The sequence below is a fragment of the Portunus trituberculatus genome, chromosome 18 (assembly GCF_017591435.1).
Source record: "Portunus trituberculatus isolate SZX2019 chromosome 18, ASM1759143v1, whole genome shotgun sequence".
Taxonomy (NCBI): Eukaryota; Metazoa; Arthropoda; class Malacostraca; order Decapoda; family Portunidae; genus Portunus; species Portunus trituberculatus.
Window position 1 is genome coordinate 8,222,050 of NC_059272.1, and position 23,373 is coordinate 8,245,422.

General features: G+C 45.3%; 1 protein-coding gene and 1 non-coding gene across 2 annotated transcripts in view; one reads left to right on the forward strand and one right to left on the reverse strand.

The window, feature by feature from the left end:
• Positions 1 to 19,495, forward strand: part of LOC123505648 — a 246,719-nt gene extending 227,224 nt beyond the window's left edge. Inside the window, 10 exon segments of the mRNA XM_045257249.1 lie at positions 699 to 1,169; positions 6,975 to 7,200; positions 8,412 to 8,549; positions 9,070 to 9,275; positions 9,673 to 9,972; positions 10,232 to 10,501; positions 11,273 to 11,427; positions 13,332 to 13,373; positions 14,167 to 14,286; positions 14,397 to 19,495. Coding sequence (XP_045113184.1) covers positions 699 to 1,169; positions 6,975 to 7,200; positions 8,412 to 8,549; positions 9,070 to 9,275; positions 9,673 to 9,972; positions 10,232 to 10,501; positions 11,273 to 11,427; positions 13,332 to 13,373; positions 14,167 to 14,286; positions 14,397 to 14,615 — 2,147 coding nt within the window. The 3' untranslated portion in view covers positions 14,616 to 19,495.
• On the reverse strand, positions 7,475 to 7,546 carry Trnav-aac. The gene has a single exon. It is a non-coding gene; the product is annotated as a tRNA-Val (tRNA).
• Positions 19,496 to 23,373: the final 3,878 nt, after the last annotated feature.

Consider the following 23,373-nt stretch of genomic DNA (forward strand, 5'->3'; position numbering starts at 1 on the left):
ACCTCCCGGGTCACCACTGCGAGGGCCAAGGTCACTAGGACGGGAGGAGGGGCGAGAAGGACGGGAGTGGCCACAGGAGAGAGGGAGGAGATATAGCTTCTGTGTCCATCATTATTTAAGTCACTCCGTTTCGTCCCTCTCCCTCTCCCTCCAGCTCTCGTCTCTCGCTGCTCTCATCTCCCTCCCGCGGGCGTCCTCTTTCCCACTACGCAATGCACCGCCGCCTTAGGTTGCACAAGTCGGCATGCCCGTAGCTGAGGGCGGCTGGGGGCTTCTACAGAGACTTTTTTTCCTCTGTTCCCCCACCCCGCCCACCTCTCGGAGCCAGACGCCGCCCCCGCCCCGCCCCCGCCCCCGCCACCTTGCCCACCCCTAGCATGAAGTTGTGGATGTTGCCTATTTTTTTTGCGTGTGTGAGGAAGGAGTGTGCCTACGTGTGTAAGTGCGTGTGTGTGATATCCTATTATTAGAGTGAAGGGAGGCTGTGTTTGAGAAGCATTTTTATTAGCATTGGGTGTAAGTGTGCGAGAGTGGGGGCGTGCTATAGGGGACGCAGATGTGTGTGCGTGGGCGTGCGGGTGCTGGTGTGTGCGGGCGGCCGCTGCTCCCAGGGGCTCACTCTTAGTCTAGCTTATGCACTCTTTCTTTTTTCTTAAATTTTCTTTGCCTATCTTTTCTTTTTCTCTGGTTCCTTACAGATGAGTTTCCTGCCTCCTCTGCACTCCCCTCTCCCGGCCAGGGGGTGTGGAGGCAAATGCTGCCCCCACCCCCCACGCCTCGGCCACGCCTCCCTCCTCTCATCCCTCCCCCTCCCCGCCCTTACCACTTCCCCCGTCCCCACACACCCTGGGCTGCCGTCCCCTTCCCCCCGCATGTCACCTCTGTCACCGCTCGGCCCCAACCTGCATATTCGGCACAAACGCACAATGTACTCACCGTAGAACGCCACACCACCACCACCTCCTCCTCGCGGACCGCCGGTAACTCTCATGGGTCATTTCCAGTCAGCGTTATTCCCTCCGATAACTCGAGCCGCCACGTCGTCGACACCCAAATACAAAACCCCCTGATGGAGACTGGCCAAGGAGGAGGGCGGCGACAGAACGCCTCCCGTGCCGCCAACGTGCTGGGTAATGCTTACGGCCTTCAACCCACCGACCCGCACGCAAGTACGTAACGCTCTCCCTCCCCTCCCCTCCCTCCCCGTACTCCCCTCCAGCCCGCCCTCCTTGCCTTCACCACTTGTCACCACCATCACCACCATCAACATATCACCACACTATTACACACTACTACTACTACTACTACTACTACTACTACTACTACTACGACAACTACTACTAATGTACTGCAAGATTATCTCAGTAACAACCACATCATCACCAGAACTCACCAGCTTCTGCACCACACCTACGTATATACACTCAGTCACCACCACCACCACCACCACCACCACCGCCACTACATTCCATTCTGCTTCTAACATGGATAGTAATCAGCCTCACCTGCTTCGACTTGTTTACCTTGATTGATAAGTTAATGAAAGTTCACCTCATCTGTCTAACCTAACACGCCTGGACGCCTCAGTCTCGGCCCATTAACAAAGTGACTGATTTTGGTACATAACTGACTCAGGCATAGCATAAAGAAGTCTTTGAACTAACTGCGTAACTCCAACATTATGCCAACCACCAGCAAGTTTACTAATACAAAAGAACAAAGTTACGTCACTTGTATTAACCAACTCTATAACAACCCACTAATATTTAAACTATTTATCTCTTGTATTTTTATAAACTAAACATGACGTTACAATGATATATTTCCTCCCAACCACACTTCTGTCAACACAATTGCTTACACCACCACCACCACCACCACCACCACCAGTATTACCACCAGCACAAACCTTATACAACCCTTCCTTAATTCACCATCGTTGCAACTCCCGAGCCCCGAAGTCCCCAAGTCCCCTATCCCTCCCCTCCCCTTTCCCGGGTTGAACTAGCACCCTGTAGTCTAGCTCCGTGACTCCCTTTATGGTTGGTAGACTAGCCCGTGCCTGTCAGTGAGTTGCCTTCTGTCTACCTACCACCCCACTTCACACCTCAAAACACGCCCCCTTCCCTAAGCAGTCCTTCCAAGAGTTGACCTCACACACTTACCACTTACTTAGCATATGCATAAAGTACTTCCCTACTTACACATCTATACCTTGGAAACTACATTTTAAAGTTCATCCCTACTTTTTGTAACTCCTCTTCAGTTCCTTCTTCCTTTCTTCAGTGTTTTATGATCTTATTTTGACGGCAGATAAGTAGAATCAGGCAGTCACTTCTTTTCATCTCTCCGATTTTCATTTCTTGTCTTTTTTTCTTTCTTCCTTCCTTCAGTCTTACCTTTATCTATGTATCATTTTACATTTACTTTTGATTCTCTCTCTCTCTCTCTCTCTCTCTCTCTCTCTCTCTCTCTCTCTCTCTCTCTCTGCTCATATTTTTTTACTGGTTTTGGTTTTCTTCTAGATTATCTTGTTTCTTTTCTTCTTATATTTTTTTCTATCGTTTGTTTTCTACTCCTCCTCTTTCTCCTCCTCCTCCTCCTCCTCCTCCTCCTCCTCCTCCTCCTCCTCCTCCTCCTCTTCCTTCTCTTCCTCCTCTTCCTCCTCCTTGTTCTACTTTCTTTGTTTTCTACTACTACGTACAACTGCTACTAAGACTAATTTCCTCCTTCCCTACTATTATTCCTCTTCCTCTCATCCTTTTCTTCTGTTCATCCACCCGTTTCTCCCAACTAGTCTAAACTCCTTTCCTCCCGTACAACTAAAACTACCCGCTTAAAACAACGCCACCTAAAAAAAACTCACACCACGCTATAGACACTCCCGAAGGCTCACCCACTCGCAGACTCTTAGGTAAGTCGAAGAGAGGACTCTTAAATGTACAAGCTCACAAGAAGGTCGTCATTCTATTCACCTCCCTTCCTCCCCTCCCTGATCCACGAAGAGATGTAAATTCAAGCACCAATCCAGCATTCCTTTTTCCTTTCCCTCCCTCTCCTTCCTCACTTCCGTCCTTCCTTCATAGTCCAGCACTTCCTTCATAACCCTTCTCCTTCATGTCCTCCTCGTTGTCCTTCTCCACTTCCTCGTCCTCCTCCTGGTTGATGAGTTTATTGTACGAGTCTCTGGCTCTGTGACTGTCACGGCCCCTCCTCGCAGCTTCCCTCTCTGCCTGAGTGTGGTAATTCTGCATCAGTGTCTTACAGTGTCGGGAACAGTGATGTTACAACCTCTGTACTGCCTCTAAGTTGGTGTTGGTTTTTTTTTATTATTATTGTTGTTATTGTTATTATGATGATGAATTTACAGGGTTTTTTTTCTCGTGTTGCGCTACTACTACTACTACTACTACTGCTACTGCTACTGCTACTACTACTACTACTACTACTACTACTACTACTACTACTACTACTACTACTACTACTACTGCAACTATGAATTCTACTACTCCTCCTCCTCCTCCTCCTCGTCTTCCTCCTCCTCCTCCTCCTCGTCCTCCTCCTCCTCCTCCTCCTCCACAGTCTCTATGTCTTGCTTTTACTCATCATTTCACTTCTATTTTCTCATTCTTCCTCCTTTTCTTCCCCTCAATGTTTTTCTATCTATTCTCCTTTCTTCTCATTCTGCCTCCTTTTCTTCCCCTCAACGTCTTTCTATTCTCCTTTCTTCTACATTATTTTTTTCTTTTTCTCCTTCTCATTCTCCTTTTTCATCTTCTATACCTGCTCATCTTTTCCTCCTATCACTAATTACCCTCATCTCTCTACCACCACCTTCTGATCATTTACCCTTCGGAGGAGACCTAACTTAATTTGCCTGTGGGTGTGTGTGATTCTGAGTCTTCGGAGTGAGGCCTTCCTTCCCTGACCAACTGACTGAGAGGCTGTGTTGTGTGTAGCGTCCCGCCTTTGTATTCCCTCTGTGCTCCCCGTATCACCTTAGCCCCGTCCCGTTGAGCTTCTGTATCGTGCGAGCATGTCTGGTCCACCCACATGTTGTACTTCCCTACTCCGTGTTCGCGTTAGGACATGTGGCTTCCTTTCTCTTGCCTCTCTTTTCTTTTTTTTTTTTTTTTTACTATGTTTGATTTGCAGATTCTTGTAAGGTTGTCCGTTTTCCTGCCTTCTTATTCTCTCTCCTCTTTCCCATTCTTCCTCTCTAGCCTCGTTTTTATGTTTTTTTTTTTTCTGTCGTTTCCTCCTCCCTTTGTTGATTTCTTTTCCTCTCCTGTCCCTTCTGTTTTTTTGTTTGTTTTTTTCTCGCCCTCCTCCTTTTCCTCTTTTATGCTCTCGTCTCTTCTTTCTCATTCTCGCCATCTGACGTCTCTTCCATTTCCCTGTAATGCTATTCCTTCTTTCTCCCTTGTTATTCCTCCTTCATTTACTACTATTGTTTTTCATTCCTCCTCCTCCTCCTCCTCCTCCTCCTCCTCCTCCTCCTCCTCCTCCTCCTCCTCCTCCTCTTCCTCTTCCTCTTCCTCCTCCTCCTCCTCCTCCTACTACTACTACTACTACTACTACATTCTCTTAGTGAAGGTGTTTTCATCCCTCTCTCTCCTTCCTTCCTTCGTTATTTTTCATGGTACTTCTGTCATGATGTCTCCCAGTGGCTTCATCTTCTCTCTTTCTCTTCCTCCAACGCCTCCTACTCTTCCTCTTCCTCCTCCTCTTCCTCCTCGTTTTTTTTTTTATGGTTCTGTGTTTCCTCGTGGCTTACTTGTTTTCTTTATGTTCCCGTTTGGTGTTGCTTCCCCGCAAAACAGGTATGATGAATAATGAAGTACTTTTCTTGATGTTTCAGGTCCGGAAGCCAGTGTTGGGGGTCCGTCTCACTTTGTCTCAAAATGTCGCGGTTTTTTTTTTTTCGTCTTTTTTTTAAGGATGAAGTCGATCTGTAGGCTTTCTTAGTATTTCTTTCCTTCTTTCTTTTTCTTTGAGGAAGGAAGTGAGGGTTGTTATAGTCTCCCCCTTTAGGTTGTGTTTTGAAGATTTACTCGCATTTTCTCTCTCTCTCTCTCTCTCTCTCTCTCTCTCTCTCTCTCTCTCTCTCTCTCTCTCTCTCTCTCTCTCTCTCTCTGACATGATTGTCGTAAGTTATTTGGGCTTCTGAGATGTCTTTTTAGATTGTTTACGCCCTGCTGCACGGTAGTAGATGAGTCACAACTGAACTACCTTGGCAACCACCACTCAAGGTTGTGCTATGCTCGGTGCCACCAGCTGCCCAACCATTTTGCCGCGTGGGGACAAGTGAGCCTGGCAAGACTGTCACCGATACGCTGTCACTGCTCATTGGCTTGCGCATTCCCATTTTTCTGTGGCTTAATATTGTATTCCTACCAAAACTTCATTTGTTTTTATTTTTTTCCATTTATGTGATCAGGTTGTATAAACGCAGCAAATTGTTCACATAACAGGATAATCTTTTAGCCCCAGCTTCTTTGGCCTTGTGCTCTTCGGGTTGCCCTAGGCCGGGGTGTCTCTCATGGCTAAAGGAGTATCCTGTCTACAAATCAGTTTTTCAGAGTTTCAGTCTATAGCATTCTAAAAGGGGAACAGCAAGGTATCTGACAAGAAGTAGGAGTTTCGCCAAGAGCACAAAGGCTGTTTGCTACCCGATACAAGTTGAACCCAAATTAAATAGACCAGTCAGCAGGCAAGACCATCGGCCTAGTGACAATGTTACCATGTGCGCGTGTCCTTAAATGGTGAGATTATTGAGGTTGTGACATGTATTCTGAAATGCTTCGCTTTCTCACCCTAATTGTTTTCAAAAGCCACATAAATGATAAGCCGGATTCTCAAGAGTGCTTCTGCTGCTCATAAGATGAAAGATTTGTTAGCTTAATTTAAGGCCTTTTGAATACAGTGGGGGCGCGGCGCAGAAGTGTTTCAGAATACGGTCCTGTATGACGCCGAGTATGGGACGAGAGGAGTGTTGTTCGCCTCGCAGGGCGGCTGCTGGAAATGAGCCGCGGCTGAGAGCCAGGCAGGGATTCATGCACGCTCACTGAGGCCAGTATTCCCACCTGGTGCCTTATTGCAGCGCTGGTGCCACGATATTATTTTTCTTTTTTCTTTTTTTGGGAGCGTTATTTGTAGGTGTTAGTTTTTTATCATACATGCGAACACTTTCACGTTTAGTTTAGTTTTTTTTCTTTCTTTCTTTCTTTCTTTCTTGCAGGGATATCAGAAGAAAGACATATTTTCAAATCTATTTTTCTTCAACTCGAAGTGTGATGACTTAAAGTAATGTTATTTGAAGCGAACAATACTGACATATTCACTTCACTGCCTCACTCATTTTTCTTCACGGATGACGTGTTTTGTGCATTTTTTCTCAAGATCGCTCTTTAGGAGCGTATCTTGTTAGCTAATCTAGTGTAAGCATTCATAAATTCATACCTATAAATCCGTTCGTCTTCGCGTGGTATATCTCGGCTCTTCAGAAGTTTTGCAGAGTGCGCCGTTGCTCCCCACCAACTCCCAGCGTGGTTCCTCTGTCTGGGTGTTGAAGATTTTCTGTCTTTCGTCTCGCTTTGAATTTCACTTGAATCTTGCACCACGACAATGATTGATATGTTCTTTGTCAGTACTTAATATCTCCTCTGACACTATGCACTGCACTCTCTCTCTCTCTCTCTCTCTCTCTCTCTCTCTCTCTCTCTCTCTCTCTCTCTCTCTCTCTCTCTCTCTCTCTTATATTCTCACGTTTTGATGCTATGTTATAAACCCTCTCCCACGAATAACCTACTCCATTTTCCCCTCCTTTTCTTCCTGCTCCTCCTCCACCACCACCACCACCACCACCATCCCTCCACCACCCGGGTCCTCTCCTACATATCCTGTCCTTTTTATCCTTCCCTCCCCTATCTCCTACCCTCCTCCTCCCCTGACCTCCCACCTATCTCCACCAGGTCACAATCCGCTGCCTGTTAGCCGCGCCCCCGCCCTCCATTCCACGTGCCACACCGCCCTGCAGGCCTGTAACAAGGACAAAGCGTGCAGGCGCCTCCTCGACCCAGTGCTGGCCGTGTGCGACACCAATCAGTGCAACAGGGAGGCTTGCATGAACAACGTGCAGACCTTCTACAGGAATGTCGTCTTCAAGTGGGCTCTGGAGGTGGCCTTCTGTCTCTGCAAGTAAGTGTGTGTGTGTGTGTGTGTGTGTGTGTGTGTGTGTGTGTGTGTGTGTGTGTGTGTAATTCACCACCACGGTCGTCTGCTGGTCACCCAGCCAGTCTTCCCCATTACGGAGCGAGCTCAGAGCTCATAGACCGATCTTCGGGTAGGATTGAGACCACAACACACACTCCACACACCGGGAAAGCGAGGCCACAACCCCTCGAGTTACATCCCGTACCTATTTACTGCTAGGTGAACAGGGGCCACACATTAAGAGGCTTGCCCATTTGCCTCGCCGCGCCGGGATTCGAACCCGGCCCTCTCGATTGTTAGTCGAGCGTGCTAACCACTACACTACGCGGTGTGTGTCTGTATGTGTGTGTGTGTGTGTGTGTGTGTGTGTGTGTGTGTGGGTGTGTGTGTGTGTGTGTGTGTGTGTGTGTGTGTGTGTGTGTGTGTGTGTGTGTGTGTGTGTGTGTGTGTGTGTGTGTGTGTGTGTGTGTGTGTGTGTGTGTGTGTGTGTGTGTGTGTGTGTGTGTGTGTGTGTGTGTGTGTGTGTGTGTGTGTGTGTGTGTGTGTGTGTGTGTGTGTGTGTGTGTAGGGTTTTGTTTTTATTTTTGGGTAGGTGAATGACGATGTGTGTGTATGTATGTGCGTGAGAGAGAGAGAGAGAGAGAGAGAGAGAGAGAGAGAGAGAGAGAGAGAGAGAGAGAGTGTGTACCTTAGATTTCGTTCTGTTCAGTTTGCTCCACTACCTGATCTACAAATTTATTTCCAAAATAATTCACCCCATGATAAATCAGGTTACCTTGAGAGAATTTATCTTGGAAAAATTATTCTCGGTAAAATTTTCATGGATGAATGTTCGTGGATGCAATTTACGGAAGGTGGGTTGCGTGTGTATGTAATTCACCTCGGTCGTCTGCTGGTCACCCAGCCAGTCTTCCCCATTACGGAGCGAGCTCAGAGCTCATAGACCGATCTTCGGGTAGGACTGAGACCAAACACACTCCACACACCGGGAAAACGAGGCCGCAATCCCTCGAGTTACATCCCATTTGTCTCGCCGCCCCGGGACTCGAACCGGGCCCTCTCGATTGTGAGTCAAGCGTGCTAACCACTACACTACGCGCGTGTGTGTGTGTGTGTGTGTGTGTGTGTGTGTGTGTGTGTGTGTGTGTGTGTGTGTGTATGGTGCATTCCTCACACCCATGCTTACCCTGTGGCAGGAAGAGCAGCGAGGTAGTGGATCAGTGCATGGTGGCCCAGGAGAAGCTTCACCCTTCCTGTGCTCGCAAGCCTGCTGGATCCGCCCCGATGTTGTGTAGCCGCCTCGCTGCAGCCTGCAAGGAAGACCCCACGTGCAGGTGAGTGGTCTGAAAATACCAAACGGACACAGATTGCCTAAGGTTTTTTTCTTATCCGTGATGTTCTAAAAGTATAGGCAAGAAGCAAATCAAGATTAAGAATCACATTTGGGAGGATTTATGTTCTTACATGACAAATGAGCGGCTTTTCCTTCTTCTACACCACCTGGTGAGACAAAGAGGCGAGGATATGAAAGAATTCCAAACCAAAGAAACGCTTCAGTCCCACCTTAGAGAACTTAAACAAAATATATTTATAAGAATTTTTTTCACAATGCCATGTAAGAGAAAAACACCACCAGTCTGACCAACACCCTGCATGATTCTCCTTGAAGAGAAATTTACTATTACCTGGCGATGGAGGATGAGGAGATACATAATTTAGAGGATTTGAAGGTCATACCGACTGTGTTCATATGGCTATCAGAGATAAGTCTTTATGCTGGAAATTCTTACTTATAACCTCTTTAATCTCGGTGCCTGCTGGAGACTGAAAAGTTAAAATTTCCTCATCTCGTAGACCGCGTTTGGAATTCTATGAGCAAGCCTGTGCGGTGGACAGCGACACGCAGCGGTGTGCTGGCTCCACTGCGGAATGTCGCCGCGCAGTGCTCGGCATATTGGGCACACAGCTTCGCAACCTCTGTACCTGTGCCGCGTCAGACCCCAGGGAGACCTTCACTTGCATGGACTGGCAGCGCATCCTTTGGTACAACCCTTGCGTCGGTGAGTCCTTTGCCATGCAGCCCGGAGCTATTCCAAAAGCTGAAATTTCCTGATTGTCGTTGTTTGTGGAGATCATTCTTTTTACCATCAAAAACTTGATTGTCAACAGTTTTTGGTCTTCAGCTATTGCAAATTAATTTTCAAATGTTTACTGTCTCTGTGTGTGTGTGTGTGTGTGTGTGTGTGTGTGTGTGTGTGTGTGTGTGTGTGTGTGTGTGTGTGTGTGTGTGTGTGTGTGTGTGTGTGTGTGTGTGTGTGTGTGTGTGTGTGTGTGTGTGTGTGTGTGTGTGTGTGTGTGTGTGTGTGTGTGTGTGTGTGTGTGTGTGTGTGAGAGAGAGAGAGAGAGAGAGAGAGAGAGAGAGATCTGACTCATCAACTGCCATTATGGCACCAACAGTGGAGTCTCAGACGGACTATCACCGCGAGATGCTGTCTACGGTGGGCCCTGGAGTGGAGGTGGTCACCACGAGTAGCATCTTCATGCCCACCACGGTCACCATGGACCCGATCAATGGGGCAGTGAAGGACAACGGCAACCACTTAGAACCTACCGTCATCCATCCGACCTTCTCCAGCCCCTCCTACTACAGCACACCCATCTTCAAGCCACGGCCCACCAAGGACTACCAGCAATACATCACTTCCTCAACAACCACCACCACCACCACCACCACCGTTGCCACTACCCTGCCACCTAGTGAGTCACATCTTTTCCCAAAATTTCAAAGTTGTCATCATGGTGCCAGTGATAGATTAACAAGCATGCTCCAATGTTTTTTTAGCAAATAAAGACATCCATGAGAATGAGAGAAATCATCTTCGGTCATCGAGAAGATCCGAAAGAAACTCCAAAGTATTTAAGATTATAAGATTTAATACATAGTAATTATTATATGTAAATCTATCATATAAGGTTTCCAGTTGAAGTAAAAGTTAATGCGTTTGTTGTTCCTCAGAGTACTGCGAGAAGCGACACGCCAATGATGACACGATAGACTTCATTGAGGAAGGCTGGGGCAAGAGATTCTACAAGGGCGAGGAATGCTCCGAGCTCTGCCTCTGCCACGCCGAGGAGAAACTTGCCTGCAGTGTCCTGGAGTGTGTGGAGGCGCGACCCTGCGAGACAGATTACGCTGTGTACACCCACGCTGCCCCCGCCTACCAAGCCGCTCGCGGGGAATGTTTCTGCTACTCCGGTGCTTTTATCTGCGTGAGACCGCCCAAAGGTGAGCCAAAGAAGAGCTGATGGTAATGGTACGTGTGTGTGTGTGTGTGTGTGTGTGTGTGTGTGTGTGTGTGTGTGTGTGTGCGTGCGTGTGTGAGTGTCATGAAGTACGCAGTAGTAGTAGTAGTAGTAGTAGTAGTAGTAGTTGTGGTAGTAGTACCAGCTGTGATAGTAGTAGTAGTAGTAGTAGTAGTAGTAGTAGTACAAGCACCAGCAGTAGCAGCAGCAGCAGCACCAGGAGCAGCAGCAGCACTAGCAGCAGCAGTAATAATAATAATAATAATAATAATAATAATAATAATACTCGTGACAAGCCGGCTAATCATCTATGTGACCTTTGAAGGTATAGTAGAAGCAACGTCAGCAACAGTAGCGAAAGTCATACATGCGCGCACACACACACACACACACACACACACACACACACACGCCCGGTAGCTCAGTGATTAGAGCGCTGGCTTCACAAGCCAGAGAACCGGGGTTCGGTTCCCCGGCCGGGTGGAGATATTTGGGTGTCTTCTTTCACGTGTAGCCCCTGTTCACCTAGCAGTGAGTAGGTACGGGATGTAAATCGAGGAGTTGTGACCTTGTTGTCCCGGTGTGTGGTGTGTGCCTGGTCTCAGGCCTATCCGAAGATCGGAAATAATGAGCTCTGAGCTCGTTCCGTAGGATAACGTCTGGCTGTCTCGTCAGAGACTGCAGCAGATCAAACAGTGAAACACACATAAACAGACAACGCAGGCAATGATGACATGTTTGGGTCGTGTTGCAGGGAGCTACGACCTCCACTTCGGGGTGTTCCTGTTCCTGGGTTACAGCAAGGCGGAGGAGCAGCTTCTCAAACCTTACACCAAGATCTCCCTCGTGGACGCCGCTATGGATAAGCTGGGAAACAAGGTCCAGGAGTTAGCTTCGATAGTCAATGGGGTGAGTGGCCATACATCCTCCTCCTCCTCCTCCTCCTCTTCTTCCTCCTCCTCCTCCTCCTCCTCCTCCTCCTCCTCCTTTTCCTGCTCCACTTCCTCTTCCTCTCCAGTAAGCTCCTACCGTGTCTTTTTTTTTTTTTCATCTTGTTGCTTCTATTTAATTTCTACTCAAGTTCTTGCTGGATCTCTTCTTTTTTTTTTCTCTTCATGTTCTTCCTTTTCTTCTTATCTCTTTTCCTTCTTTTCATGTCCTCTCTCTCTCTCTCTCTCTCTCTCTCTCTCTCTCTCTCTCTCTCTCTCTCTCTCTCTCTCTCTCTCTCTCTCTCTCTCTCTCTCTCTCTCTCTCTCTCTCTCTCTCTCTCTCTCTCTCTCTCTCTCTCTCTCTCTCTCTCTCTCTCTCTCTCTCTCTCTCTCTCTCTCTCTCTCTCTCTCTCTCTCTCTCTCTCTCTCTCTCTCTCTCTCTCTCTCTCTCTCTCTCTCTCTCTCCTCATTAATGGATGTGTTATCAACTAAGTGTTGAATACTGTATAGGTTCCCTAGTTTAGTTAATACATTAGCTGAGTTACCTGAATTACGTCTGTTACGCTTATCACTAAATCACTACTACCTTAGCCAGTTAGCTGTATACTTCCCCCACTAACGTGTAGCTTGATCAGTTAGTTACCAGTCGCTTCCCATCAGTTTGTTGATTTGCTAAGATTCTGATAGTTTGGCTTGAATAGTTGTAGTGGAGATAATGAGTCTAACTTACATAACAGAACTTAAACATATTGATTAATCTGTTGGTTTGTACACTTACTACTTTCATTGCTTCTAAAACTCTACTCTATTAATACTATTGTGTTAAATCATGTCACCAGGACGCTTCATGATAGAGATTATTAGTGTAGCTTTTTATGATTTACTATTTTGTATTACTCTTGTTATTATTAGTATTATTATCATTACTACTACTACGGTTAACACTTATTTTGCAACATAAGGCATGGCTGAATATTAAAAGTGATTATTTCCCAAAGGTCAGTCTTCCCTCTGCACTTCCTCTCGGTTACAATGCTAGTCAGACACTCCTCGGCGTCTGTACGGTCTTGTAACACCCATCCTTCATTCCGCTACGCTGCATAGACCATATTCTGAAATACTTCTGCCCGCAGTACCACTACTTTCAAAAGGCTCTAGATGACACTACACAAGTTTCCAAGAGTGTTTTTATGAATCTAGTGACAAATTAAGAAGATTTCTACAATATCAACAGAAAAAATACTCGTGAGAAGCCGGCTAATCATTTATATGGCTTTTGAAAATATTCGTGGTAGGATCAGCAAAGCGTTTCAGAATATGGGTAAACGTTTGGCCTTTCTCACCCGAGCAGGGCGAGGAGGCCACGTGCAGGCGCTCTACTTAAAATCATGAATACCCACTTTGGCTGTTGGCATTGTAACCGAGGAAAACCTGGATCTGATATGGTCTGGAAACCTCTCCTCCTCCTCCTCCTCCTCCTCCTCCTCCTCCTCCTCCTCCTCCTTACTTTTCTCTTGTTCTTTTACCTCCCTTCTCTCTCTCTCTCTCTCTCTCTCTCTCTCTCTCTCTCTCTCTCTCTCTCTCTCTCTCTCTCTCTCTCTCTCTCTCTCTCTCTCTCTCTCTCTCTCTCTCTCTCTCTCTCTCCAACCCAACCCTTATAACCTTACCTCTCCCACAGTCCTAATCTCTCCTCTTTACTCAACCTCCCTCCACGATATTTTTTTTTCCTTCCGGTAACATTCCCTCCTTAATCCCTTAGCCTCCCCTTCTTTCAATCCCAATCCCCCCCTCTATCACACCCATCATACCCTCCCGTCCTTCAGCCCCTAGCCATCCCTCCCTCCCTGCAGCAGTAACAACCTGATCTTTACACCTTGCATGCAGCGTGACCGGAGAGTAACTGACCCGGACTTCAAACAGACCAAGGTGCTTAGGTGTAACCCGCCGAGCTTGCTTCCGCCCCCTGCCTCGTTCCGGCCCACCAAGACCTCCCCTCCCCTCTCTCTCTCTCTCTCTCTCTCTCTCTCTCTCTCTCTCTCTCTCTCTCTCCTCCAGACATACTATATTCACCAATCTTCCTTCCGCTCCCCAGTAAATATTATTCTCTTGCACAAAAGAAAACGAAGTGGAATAGTAAGCGGCTGTGAGTGTGAGTGTTAGCAGGAGGTTTGATGAAGCGGAGCGAGGCGAGGCGAGGCGGAAGGAAGTATGTTTGTATATGTTTGTATTCTTGTATTTTCTTGTAAGTATTTGTAGTTTGAGTAAAAAGAAAATACTTATATATAGTACTGTATAAGATGGAGTATGTAATTTAGTAGTAGAATTACTTATTTTGATCTAGCTCTAAATTGCTTGTCTATATGTAGACCCTCTCTATCTCCCACCCTATTTTTTTTTTCTCTTCCTGCAAAGTACATTCAGTAAGGGAATGAGGGTGTCTCTGCCTTAGTGAGTACGAAGAGATCGTCTCTCTAACCCACATTAATTTGTATTCAAGCTCAGAGTGGTGAGAGTGACAACCAGCAGCCCCTGTGAGCTGTAAATTATCATTTTGTGGATTGCTTACAGTAATTTTGGACTTAGTTCTTTTTTCGCTTCTGGAAATCATTAGCAATGTTTGTAGAGTAACTTCTTTTTGTTTAATTTCATTGAGAATAAAAAAAAGTGTGCATCGTGATTTTTTCCAAATCTTAACGATTTCTTTATATTCCCGGTAAAGTCCACGTGCCAGCTGGAGCGTCTGCTGCACGATAACGAAAACATCATCATGCAGGCCACGCTGGAAGAATACGACGACATGAGGGACAACATGTCTTTCGCAATGCTGGAGAGAGAGAAGGTAAGTGGCAAGGGAGGAACCTATGAAAATAAACATTTCCTTGTGGTTTCATTTATTAAGAATGCCTCCTTCAAAGTTAAATGAATAACACGACTTTTCTGATTCACCAGCTTGCCTGTGAGGAGAGCGTGACCGAGCTGAGTCAGATGATCAACTTCCACTCTCCGGAGGTTCGGGAGGACATGGCCCTGTCGGTGTTCATCCTTGCGGAGGTGCAAGTACACATGCCCCCCAAACCGGATTGCGCCTCCCTGAGCTGCTGCTCGCCTCCTCTCCTGCTGCTCCTCGCCGCTCTTGCATCACTGCACCACACGCTGCTGGCATCCTGATACAAGTGGCTGCCTATGCTTTCAGTTTATTAGAGTTGCCTAGGTAGCATTTTGTTACTAAGTTGTGCATTTGTAAAGTGCATGATGAGGTCAGTTGCCCCAGGAGAGGGCGAAGGAAGCACCTTGTGGCCAGTGACTTCCAAGGACCCTGTCAACCTTTGTACCATTTTGTACCTCACCAAATCGCCTCACCGGCCTCTGGCCAGTCCCCGTGCCCCGTCGCGTCCCTCAGGGCCTCCACACAGGCCCGCGGCGCAGGGGACAAACCCTTTACAGAACATTTTTGCAACATGATTAGTTCATCAACTGATATTTTTTAATGATTTACAAGTTTGACTTTTTTAAGCATTAAGGAAAAAATGTGCATAAGAACATGTTTTTGGTTTGTTGGACACTCGGATTCTACTGAAGTGGTTTACATGGGATGTGTTAGTGAAGGAGGAGGGAGTGTTGGTGGCGTGCTCACTGCCTTACTGTACCATTCCCCGAGCCTCAGAGACCCGCGCTCTTGCGGCTCTCGAGTGCTCTCACCCGCGGTGGATAATTTTGTTTTGTTGGTCACTCTCCACTTATTCATTTCCGCCATCACCAGCGTGCAGGGGACCACACAACTCTTTCTGCCAGCTTGACTTCCAGTAAATAACTCCATATCCTAAATTGTTAAAACTTTGAAGTGAGTCAATGTGTAGTTCAAGTACTGTCAAATAAGTATCAGGAGACACTGTGGAGGAGAAAGGTTGTGTGCCTCAACGGTTGGTTGAGCCGTCCAGCAGTGTGACTTTGGGAGCCGCCGGCGCCCCACACCCAGACTGACAGAACGACACAAGAACACCGGCACACCAGCCACACTCACCCTACATCCACTGCTTTATATTGGACTTTTACAAGAATATGAACAAATTGGTCTTAAAATGATACGGCTTTCCTTGTTCCGTTGAGAAATGAGAGTGCTGAGCGGTGATCTGCAGCACGCATTGCCTTATAAATTTTGTAAATGTTCCACTCACTCCTCCCTTGGAAGTGTACTACAACACTGTGACAGCGAGAATCACCGTCACCTTCCCGGACCAGCAGTTCTCCCCACCCGCCGTCTTGTGTGTTGTTGTTTTCAGGTTTGCAGCAGTTTTCTGTTACTCTGCCGCAAACACTATCTCGGTATTTTCACTGAGTTTTAGAGTTGTTGTTTTTGTTTTATCCAACAACTATTATGTTGATGGTATTATTATAAGATTTTTTATTGTTAGATAGGCTGTATAAGCTTGTCGACATAAAAGTGTAAACTGTATATTCAGCAAAATGTTACACTGCCTCAGGTCAAGGTGGTGAGTGTCTGTCCGGCTCGTCCGCCACTCTCATCTAGGATGACTTGCATCTCTAAAATTGTAAACATTCATGGATTTTATTTCGGGGATTGTAACGTAACAAGTGACCGTGATTAGGATACACTTCCCAGATCATAATTCTGAAGGCGCATATGGCGGTGCTCGCACGCGCCAAATCCTGTCAGGTATAGCAGCCGCGGAGCTGCGCCGTGCGCGAACGCCGCGACAAACTCACCACCCTGGCGGTGGCGGGTGTCTGCTCATGTACAGAAGTTAACTAGTGTCCCTACGGTGGGTTTTGCTGGCAGTTTACCTCTTACAGTCACCACAGTTTCAACTTTATGATTTTTGAGACTAAGGTTGATTTTTTTTTTCTTTTTTACCTGCTCATAGTTACCAACTCTTCGTTTGCATGTGGTTCGAGGTTCTGCAGAGTCACAGCTCGTGCCTCATCAGCGGCACTGCGACACTGCAGGACACGGACTCAGCCGAAATATATATAAAGTGTTGACATGCGATATTTTCTGAACACATGTGTTGGTCCTTCAGAAGCAGCAACACGTGAGGGGGGAGCCGCGGCCAGCCGTTTCGGCGCGTCGTGTCCGGCCAGCGGGATGTACCGCCCTCCGCCATAGTGGGCGGCGGCGCCCCGCGGCACGAGAGGGCACTTGCCTCTATTATTATTTTGTAAAGTAAATATTCCTAAGTGAAGCAAACTGTTGTTGGAGCAGCACAAAAGTTTATCAAGACATAAAAAGAGATAGCCTAAATGTTCTGTAAATATTGTAGCATAAATATATATATTGTTATGTACATGGAAATGTACAATTTCACGTTGAATATTGTATTACAAGATACAGAAATGTGTACTGTACTTCTCTATTCAAAAGGTTTCACTGGATTAGCCCGACACTCACTCGGCGAACAGACACCACGTATCCCACACTCATGACAGTAGTACCGACACAAGAGCCAGCCTGTCCCCGGGCGGCTGTGCTGCTGCTGTTCCTACTTCAGGCAAGGCTGCTTGCCTACCTAGGACGTGCACCTACAACTCTCCACCTTAACACTCGCCCTGTGCCCCTCACAACTGTACATAATGGAGAACTCGGCCTCGTAGCATCTCGGTCACGCGCAGCCTCGGGCACCGGAGCCTCGCCACCACAGCCACTCGTGTGTAGGAAGGACACTATTCAGCCCAATGTTGTTGGAACGTAGATGGGTTTGTTTCCATAATTCATACTCTAGAAACACAAACTGCATTGTTAATGTCTGTGTGTACCCGTTGTGATGGGCGAGTGAGTTAGAGGACTCCTTCAGGTTACTGACACAGCCGCCCTGTGCCCGAGGGCGTCAGCATTGTGGGGAAGTTCTTGGCCTGAAAGGAAAGGAGATCCTGGACCCTGAACCGAACCTACGTGAGGCCGAGTTTTCCGCCAGACTGGCACTGAACAACGGTACATGCCAGTGTCTTTCCTGTTATGCATTTTTCCCCATTTTCCTTCCCTGATTGTTTGTTTCTTGATAATGACTTACCATTTTCTCCTCCTCCCACCGACTCTCGTCCTCGAGGTGTTTGGTGCACATTCCTGCTGAAGAGTCCCGCGTCAGGTCCCGTGTATCCTCGTGTTCCATCAGTCAGGGTTTTGCTACGTGGTGATCCATGTAATCGTTTCCTCTCGTTTCCCTCGCCCTTGAGGACTGCATGTTTGTTTTGTATTTAAAGTTGACGTAAAACTGCGCTTAGGAAGAAGGACATGAACGAAACAGCCACAGTGTTGCTTAGTGCGATGGGCTGAATATGACGCTCTCATGAGCGCGAGGCAATCCAGGCAGTTCCCGAAGGGTGGTGGCTGCCGACCACTATTCTGTTTAGTATTCGATCTTTCTTGGTAATACTTTTCCTGTATTTTGTACTGTGAGCTTTCTATTTTTTGTGCTGTTAGTTACTAAAACCCCATTGTTATTATTGTTATCATTATCATACTACTACTACTACTACTACTACTACTACTACTACTACTACTACTACTACTACAACCACTACTGCTATTTTATTGTTATTATTATTATTACTATTATTATTATTATTATTATTATTATTATTATTATTATTATTATTATTATTGTCATCATCATAGCCACCATTACTATAACTATTTCATCTTTATAATCGCTGTCATTCGTTTTGGTGTAATCTCTCACTACGTCTGGGCACAGCTGTGGGAGACGCAAACCTCACATCTCCCCAGCGATTGATGTTGATCAGTAACAAGGATTAGCAGCTCCCCAGATTGCCCAGGCCACGCGGATTCTGGTAGTGATCAGATTGGCGGCTCCTCACTCACGTCTCACCGGGTTTGAATGCACACAGAATTTGCATTGGGACTTCCGTTCGTCACTTGGTTAGCCCCGGGTTGGTCACATCACACCGTCATGAGCACCTTGTGGTTATTGCTGGAGAATTTTTTTAGCTTGTGCATAAGACAGTAGTTAAATGTGTGAACCAGTCCGTCTTGTAATGGTAGTATGATAAAACCAGTCATGTAGCTCTGTAATTGTGTTTTTCAAAGCGGTCGTTTGCCTTCATTTAGATGGCGGGCTAAATCGTCGAGATGTGTGTGTGCTAAGGGCAATGCTGAGACGGGTAGGGTGTGACAGGTGCATTAGACCTGTGAGAGGTGTACGGGATCTGCAGTGTGTGTGTGTGTGTGTGTGTGTGTGTGTGTGTGTGTGTGTGTGTGTGTGTGTGTGTGTGTGTGTGTGTGTGTGGCGTCTGATTAGTGGAAGAGAGACCACTGCAGATGCAAGCGAAAATGGATGATATGGGAAGCGTCAATAAACTCTACAGTAGATTAAAGCAGTATAAGGAGTCTTGTGTGTGTGTGTGTGTGTGTGTGTGTGTGTGTATCAGTGTGTCACCGGTACGCTTGTGAGGAGCCATGAAAAAATAGAGTTCATGCAGAAAAAGCCAGTTATTGAGCCACTTCATACTCATGCTTGGAGGGGAACCTAGCCCCTCCCACTCCCATCTAACCACCAGAGTCCGCGCCAGGGCCAGGCTGGGGCGAGAACATTGTTAGATTATTATTTTTGTATCAATGAAGGAAGGGAAAACAATCTTCTGTGGCTTCGAAATACTGTTGTCTTCATCTCATCTAAATGATTTTCTCTCTCTCTCTCTCTCTCTCTCTCTCTCTCTCTCTCTCTCTCTCTCTCTCGTTTCCCTGCGGCGGTGCGTGATATGGTATCGTGGCCAGCCTGTGATTTACTCTGCATATCTGTAAGTAATATACGTCGAGGATTCCTCCGCGCAATGTCTTGGTGTAGAGGAGGAGAGGACGCCAGCCGTAGGCGACACTGTTCTCCCTAAAATGCTTTATATTTCCCATTTCTCATTTTTTATTATTGTTATTATTATCATGATATAAGCCTTTTTTAGTAATTCATTCAGCCAAACTTGATTTATTTCTAGAAGAGCATTGTGAACTGTGTTGTAAAAATGTCCCATTGATGGCATGTTAAAAATTAAAAGAAATAAATCCTATCGTTTTGCTATGAAAAGCTGTTAGTTCCCAGCCGTTCCTGTTCGTATACTGTGAGAGGAGGAAGGTGATATGTTACGCACGACACTCCAATGGTAGAGGTGAAGATGTGCACGTGTAGGTGTGCCTGAGTCAACCATCACCATGCCAAGGTCTTCGTCAATGTGTCAACTTATATAATCCACTGAATGAGTGACATAATAGGGGAACGACCATCGGCTTGTTTGCTGACGTCAAGGCTGGAATGAGGATGGTCAAGAGAGATTCCTGGTTGGGGCGGAAGACCAACCCCAGTAGCCAGGAAGGCAGTAGTCTAAAAAGAGCCGGCGCGGAGAGAGGTAATACTATAGTCACTGAATTCAGAACACTTTAACAAAAAAGTGAATTTGGTACTTGAATGGTACCAAGACCAGATATCCAAATTAACTGATTAACTAATATATTATGTCTGGATGACTGCTGCACGAGCCACGCGTAAGTAAAGTTCTATATTTCTAGGTGTGCATTACACACACACACACACACACACACACACACACACATACACTAAAAGCGGGTCCACACGTATTAATGTGTGACTGAAATTGCAAGTCGGTACAGTTTCCGATTGAATATCGGTGCCTGGCGACTGGAAGAACCAGTCGCAAAACAAGACCAACATGTTGGTCTGTTCAGTCGATTTGCGACTTCGCTTACGTTATGACATCACGGAGAAAAGTTTGAAAGTGTGGTGTTGATGTAGAGATGTTGGAGTTGGTGAGGGAAAAAAGCATATTTGAGACCCTGAAAATGAATTATACAGAAAAAAATGCTTACGCAAATCGGCGTTCGATGAGATAGTTGTCACTCTCCAAGAACTGTTTCTGTAGGGTGTTGTTGAAAGTGTGGAGTGAATACTTGTGAAGATTTAATTTGCTCGCAATCGTCATCGTCACCAGGGGAAGACATCTTGTTGAGTAGTTGTTTGTTTACATTCACTTCCCGCCAACCAGCTGGTACTTCCCAGTCGCTATGTGTGAACGTGTTCCGATTAGAAGGGTTCAGTCGATGCTTCTTGTGACTTGCAATTTCAGTCTCAAATTGACACGTGTGAACCCGCTTTAACATGCACACACATAATAACGCACACACACACACACACACACACACGGTAGCTCAGTGGTTAGAGCGCTGGCTTCACAAGCCAGAGGACCGGGGTTCGATTCCCCGGCCGGGTGGAGATATTTGGGTGTGTCTCCTTTCACGTGAAGCTCCTGTTCACCTAGCAGTGAGTAGGTACGGGATGTAAATCGAGGAGTTGTGACCTTGTTGTCCCGGTGTGTGGTGTGTGCCTGGTCCCAGGCCTATCCGAAGATCGGAAATAATGAGCTCTGAGCTCGTTCTGTAGGGTAACGTCTGGCTGTCTCGCCAGAGACTGCAGCAAATCAAACAGTGAATTACATACACTAGGAATAGAGTATTCTTATAAATTTATATCTTTCGCAAGAATGGGGTTTTTTTACCGATTAGTTATCTCATCCATCTAAAATTAACATAGTAAACCTAAAATGATGAAGATCGCACATGTAGCACGAAAATCCCTGACCTAAAAGAAAATGTGTTCAGTATGAGAAATTCAAGTGTCATTAGGTTTTACCCATAACTACCTAGCCTAAATTTTCATCTACAGTTTTGAAAGTAAGGGATATCCAGTTCTATGTTTATGTCCTTAACACAGATGTCCTGTGTGAATAGATCTAGCAGTGATACTGTTGGTTCAATATTATGGCAACAAATGTCTTTACTTTTCATGAATGCACGAATGTGCAATAAATTTTCTATTTTCTTTTTTTTCAGCTGCATCCTGTTTCTTATTTTATTTGTAATTAAGTTCATTTGGGAGAGGAATCTTTCTACGTAACGATGCATAACTGAACGGCAAAAATACCATGGAAAGAGAAAATTTCCCTGAGTTCTTGAAGTCGTTCTCCACTGATGCATCCTGCTGATGGTAGACAGCCATCCAAAACTTCTCCACCGAAACTTCACATGGTCAGTTAATAGTGCCAATTAATTGTCATTCTTCAAGGAGGCCAATATTTCATGAAAATCTATTAAAAATGACAGTTCTCTTAGTTTTGGCCTCCTGAGGCTAAGAATGCCGAATAGGAAGTAGATCTGTACATTATAATTAGCAGCCTCTATGGAGGCCAAAAATTAACGCTGAGATATACAGGTAAAGCGATCCAAAAGGAAGGTCAATGATATTGTTAATCCCCAGGTAGTAGTATAATAGTAGTATATAGTATAATTAGTAAGTCTCTCTCTCTCTCTCTCTCTCTCTCTCTCTCTCTCTCTCTCTCTCTCTCTCTCTCTCTCTCTCTCTCTCTCTCTACCGATCTAGCTAGCACAATAAATTATGCAGGTACAAAACAGATAGACAGCCCATATGTATGCATGGCTTTTTTGGATATGTATTTAAAAACTATAAAACACTAAAAGTAATCTTAAGATAAAACTTACAATATACGTATAATAAGAAGACACGAACAGGTGTCTATTAGTAGGGAGGCTATTGTACAAAAATATACACTGTGCATATTCATACATATACACAGGAATTTGCATTCTGTGATATTACTGAGGTATTAGTGGTAGTAGCAGCACCACCACCACCACCACCACCACCAGTAGTAGCAGTAACAGTAGTAGCAGTAGTACTAGTAGTAGTAGTAGTAGTAGTAGTAGTAGTAGTAGTAACAGTAGTAGTAGTAGTAGTAACAGTAGTAGTAGTAGTAGTACTAGTAGTAGTAGTAGTAGTAGATCAGTCGAGCAGAAGTGAAGCAGCAGCAGCAGCAGCAGCAGCAGCAGCAGCAGCAGCAGTAGTAGTAGTAGTAGTAGTAGTAGTAGTAGTAGTAGTAGTAGTAGTAGTAGTAGAAGTAGAGTAGAAGAAGTAGCAGCAGCAGCAGCAGCAGCAACAGTATCATTGGAATAACTAGGAGAGAGATGCCAGAATTACTAATAATGATAATATAAATAATTATATAAAGGTAATAATAATAATAATAATAATAATAATAATAATAATAATAATAATAATAATAATATAATCACTATAATAATAATAATGCTATTAATAATAATAATGATATTAATAATAATAATAATAATAATAATAATAATAATAATGATAATAATAATAATAATAATAATAATAAACAATAATAACATTAATAAGATGATAATAATATGATAAAAAATTTAATAATAGCCGTGGTACAGTGGAACCATGCGTGCTTTGGGATCCGAGGGGTCTCCAAACGCACGGGTTCGAATCCTGTCCACTGTCCGAGTATAGGCTGGGCTTCCTCACTCTGGGCAACGGTTTCCTAGCGGGTGGGCTTTGAGATAGGAGGTACCCCAAAAAGTATCCCCTTTAGCCCAAAAATCACCGTGAAAAACCCACATGGTATTAAAAAAAAATGGTGTAAATATGCATAATAATAATGTTAATAATCATAATAATACTGAATGTACTGTAATTACAAAAAGGGATATTAGCAGCAGTAAGTATAATATATGTAATGACAGTATCATAGACAGAAAAGGCAGTAATGAAATTGATTACAGGAGTAATAAGAGAGAAGGTACAGATAAAAGTATTACAGTAGTAATTGTTGCAGGTATACAATATTAGTTATGTGTATATACATACTTAGGAATGCAATCAGACATATGTAGTAGTATATAATATAAATTCTCTCTCTCTCTCTCTCTCTCTCTCTCTCTCTCTCTCTCTCGATATTTTATTCACAGCATCATGATTATATTTTGTAACCCGAAAATGGAGAAGAGCAAAAACGATAGGTATCTCTTGACACCTATGGGACGTGAGTGTATGAAACGATCTTT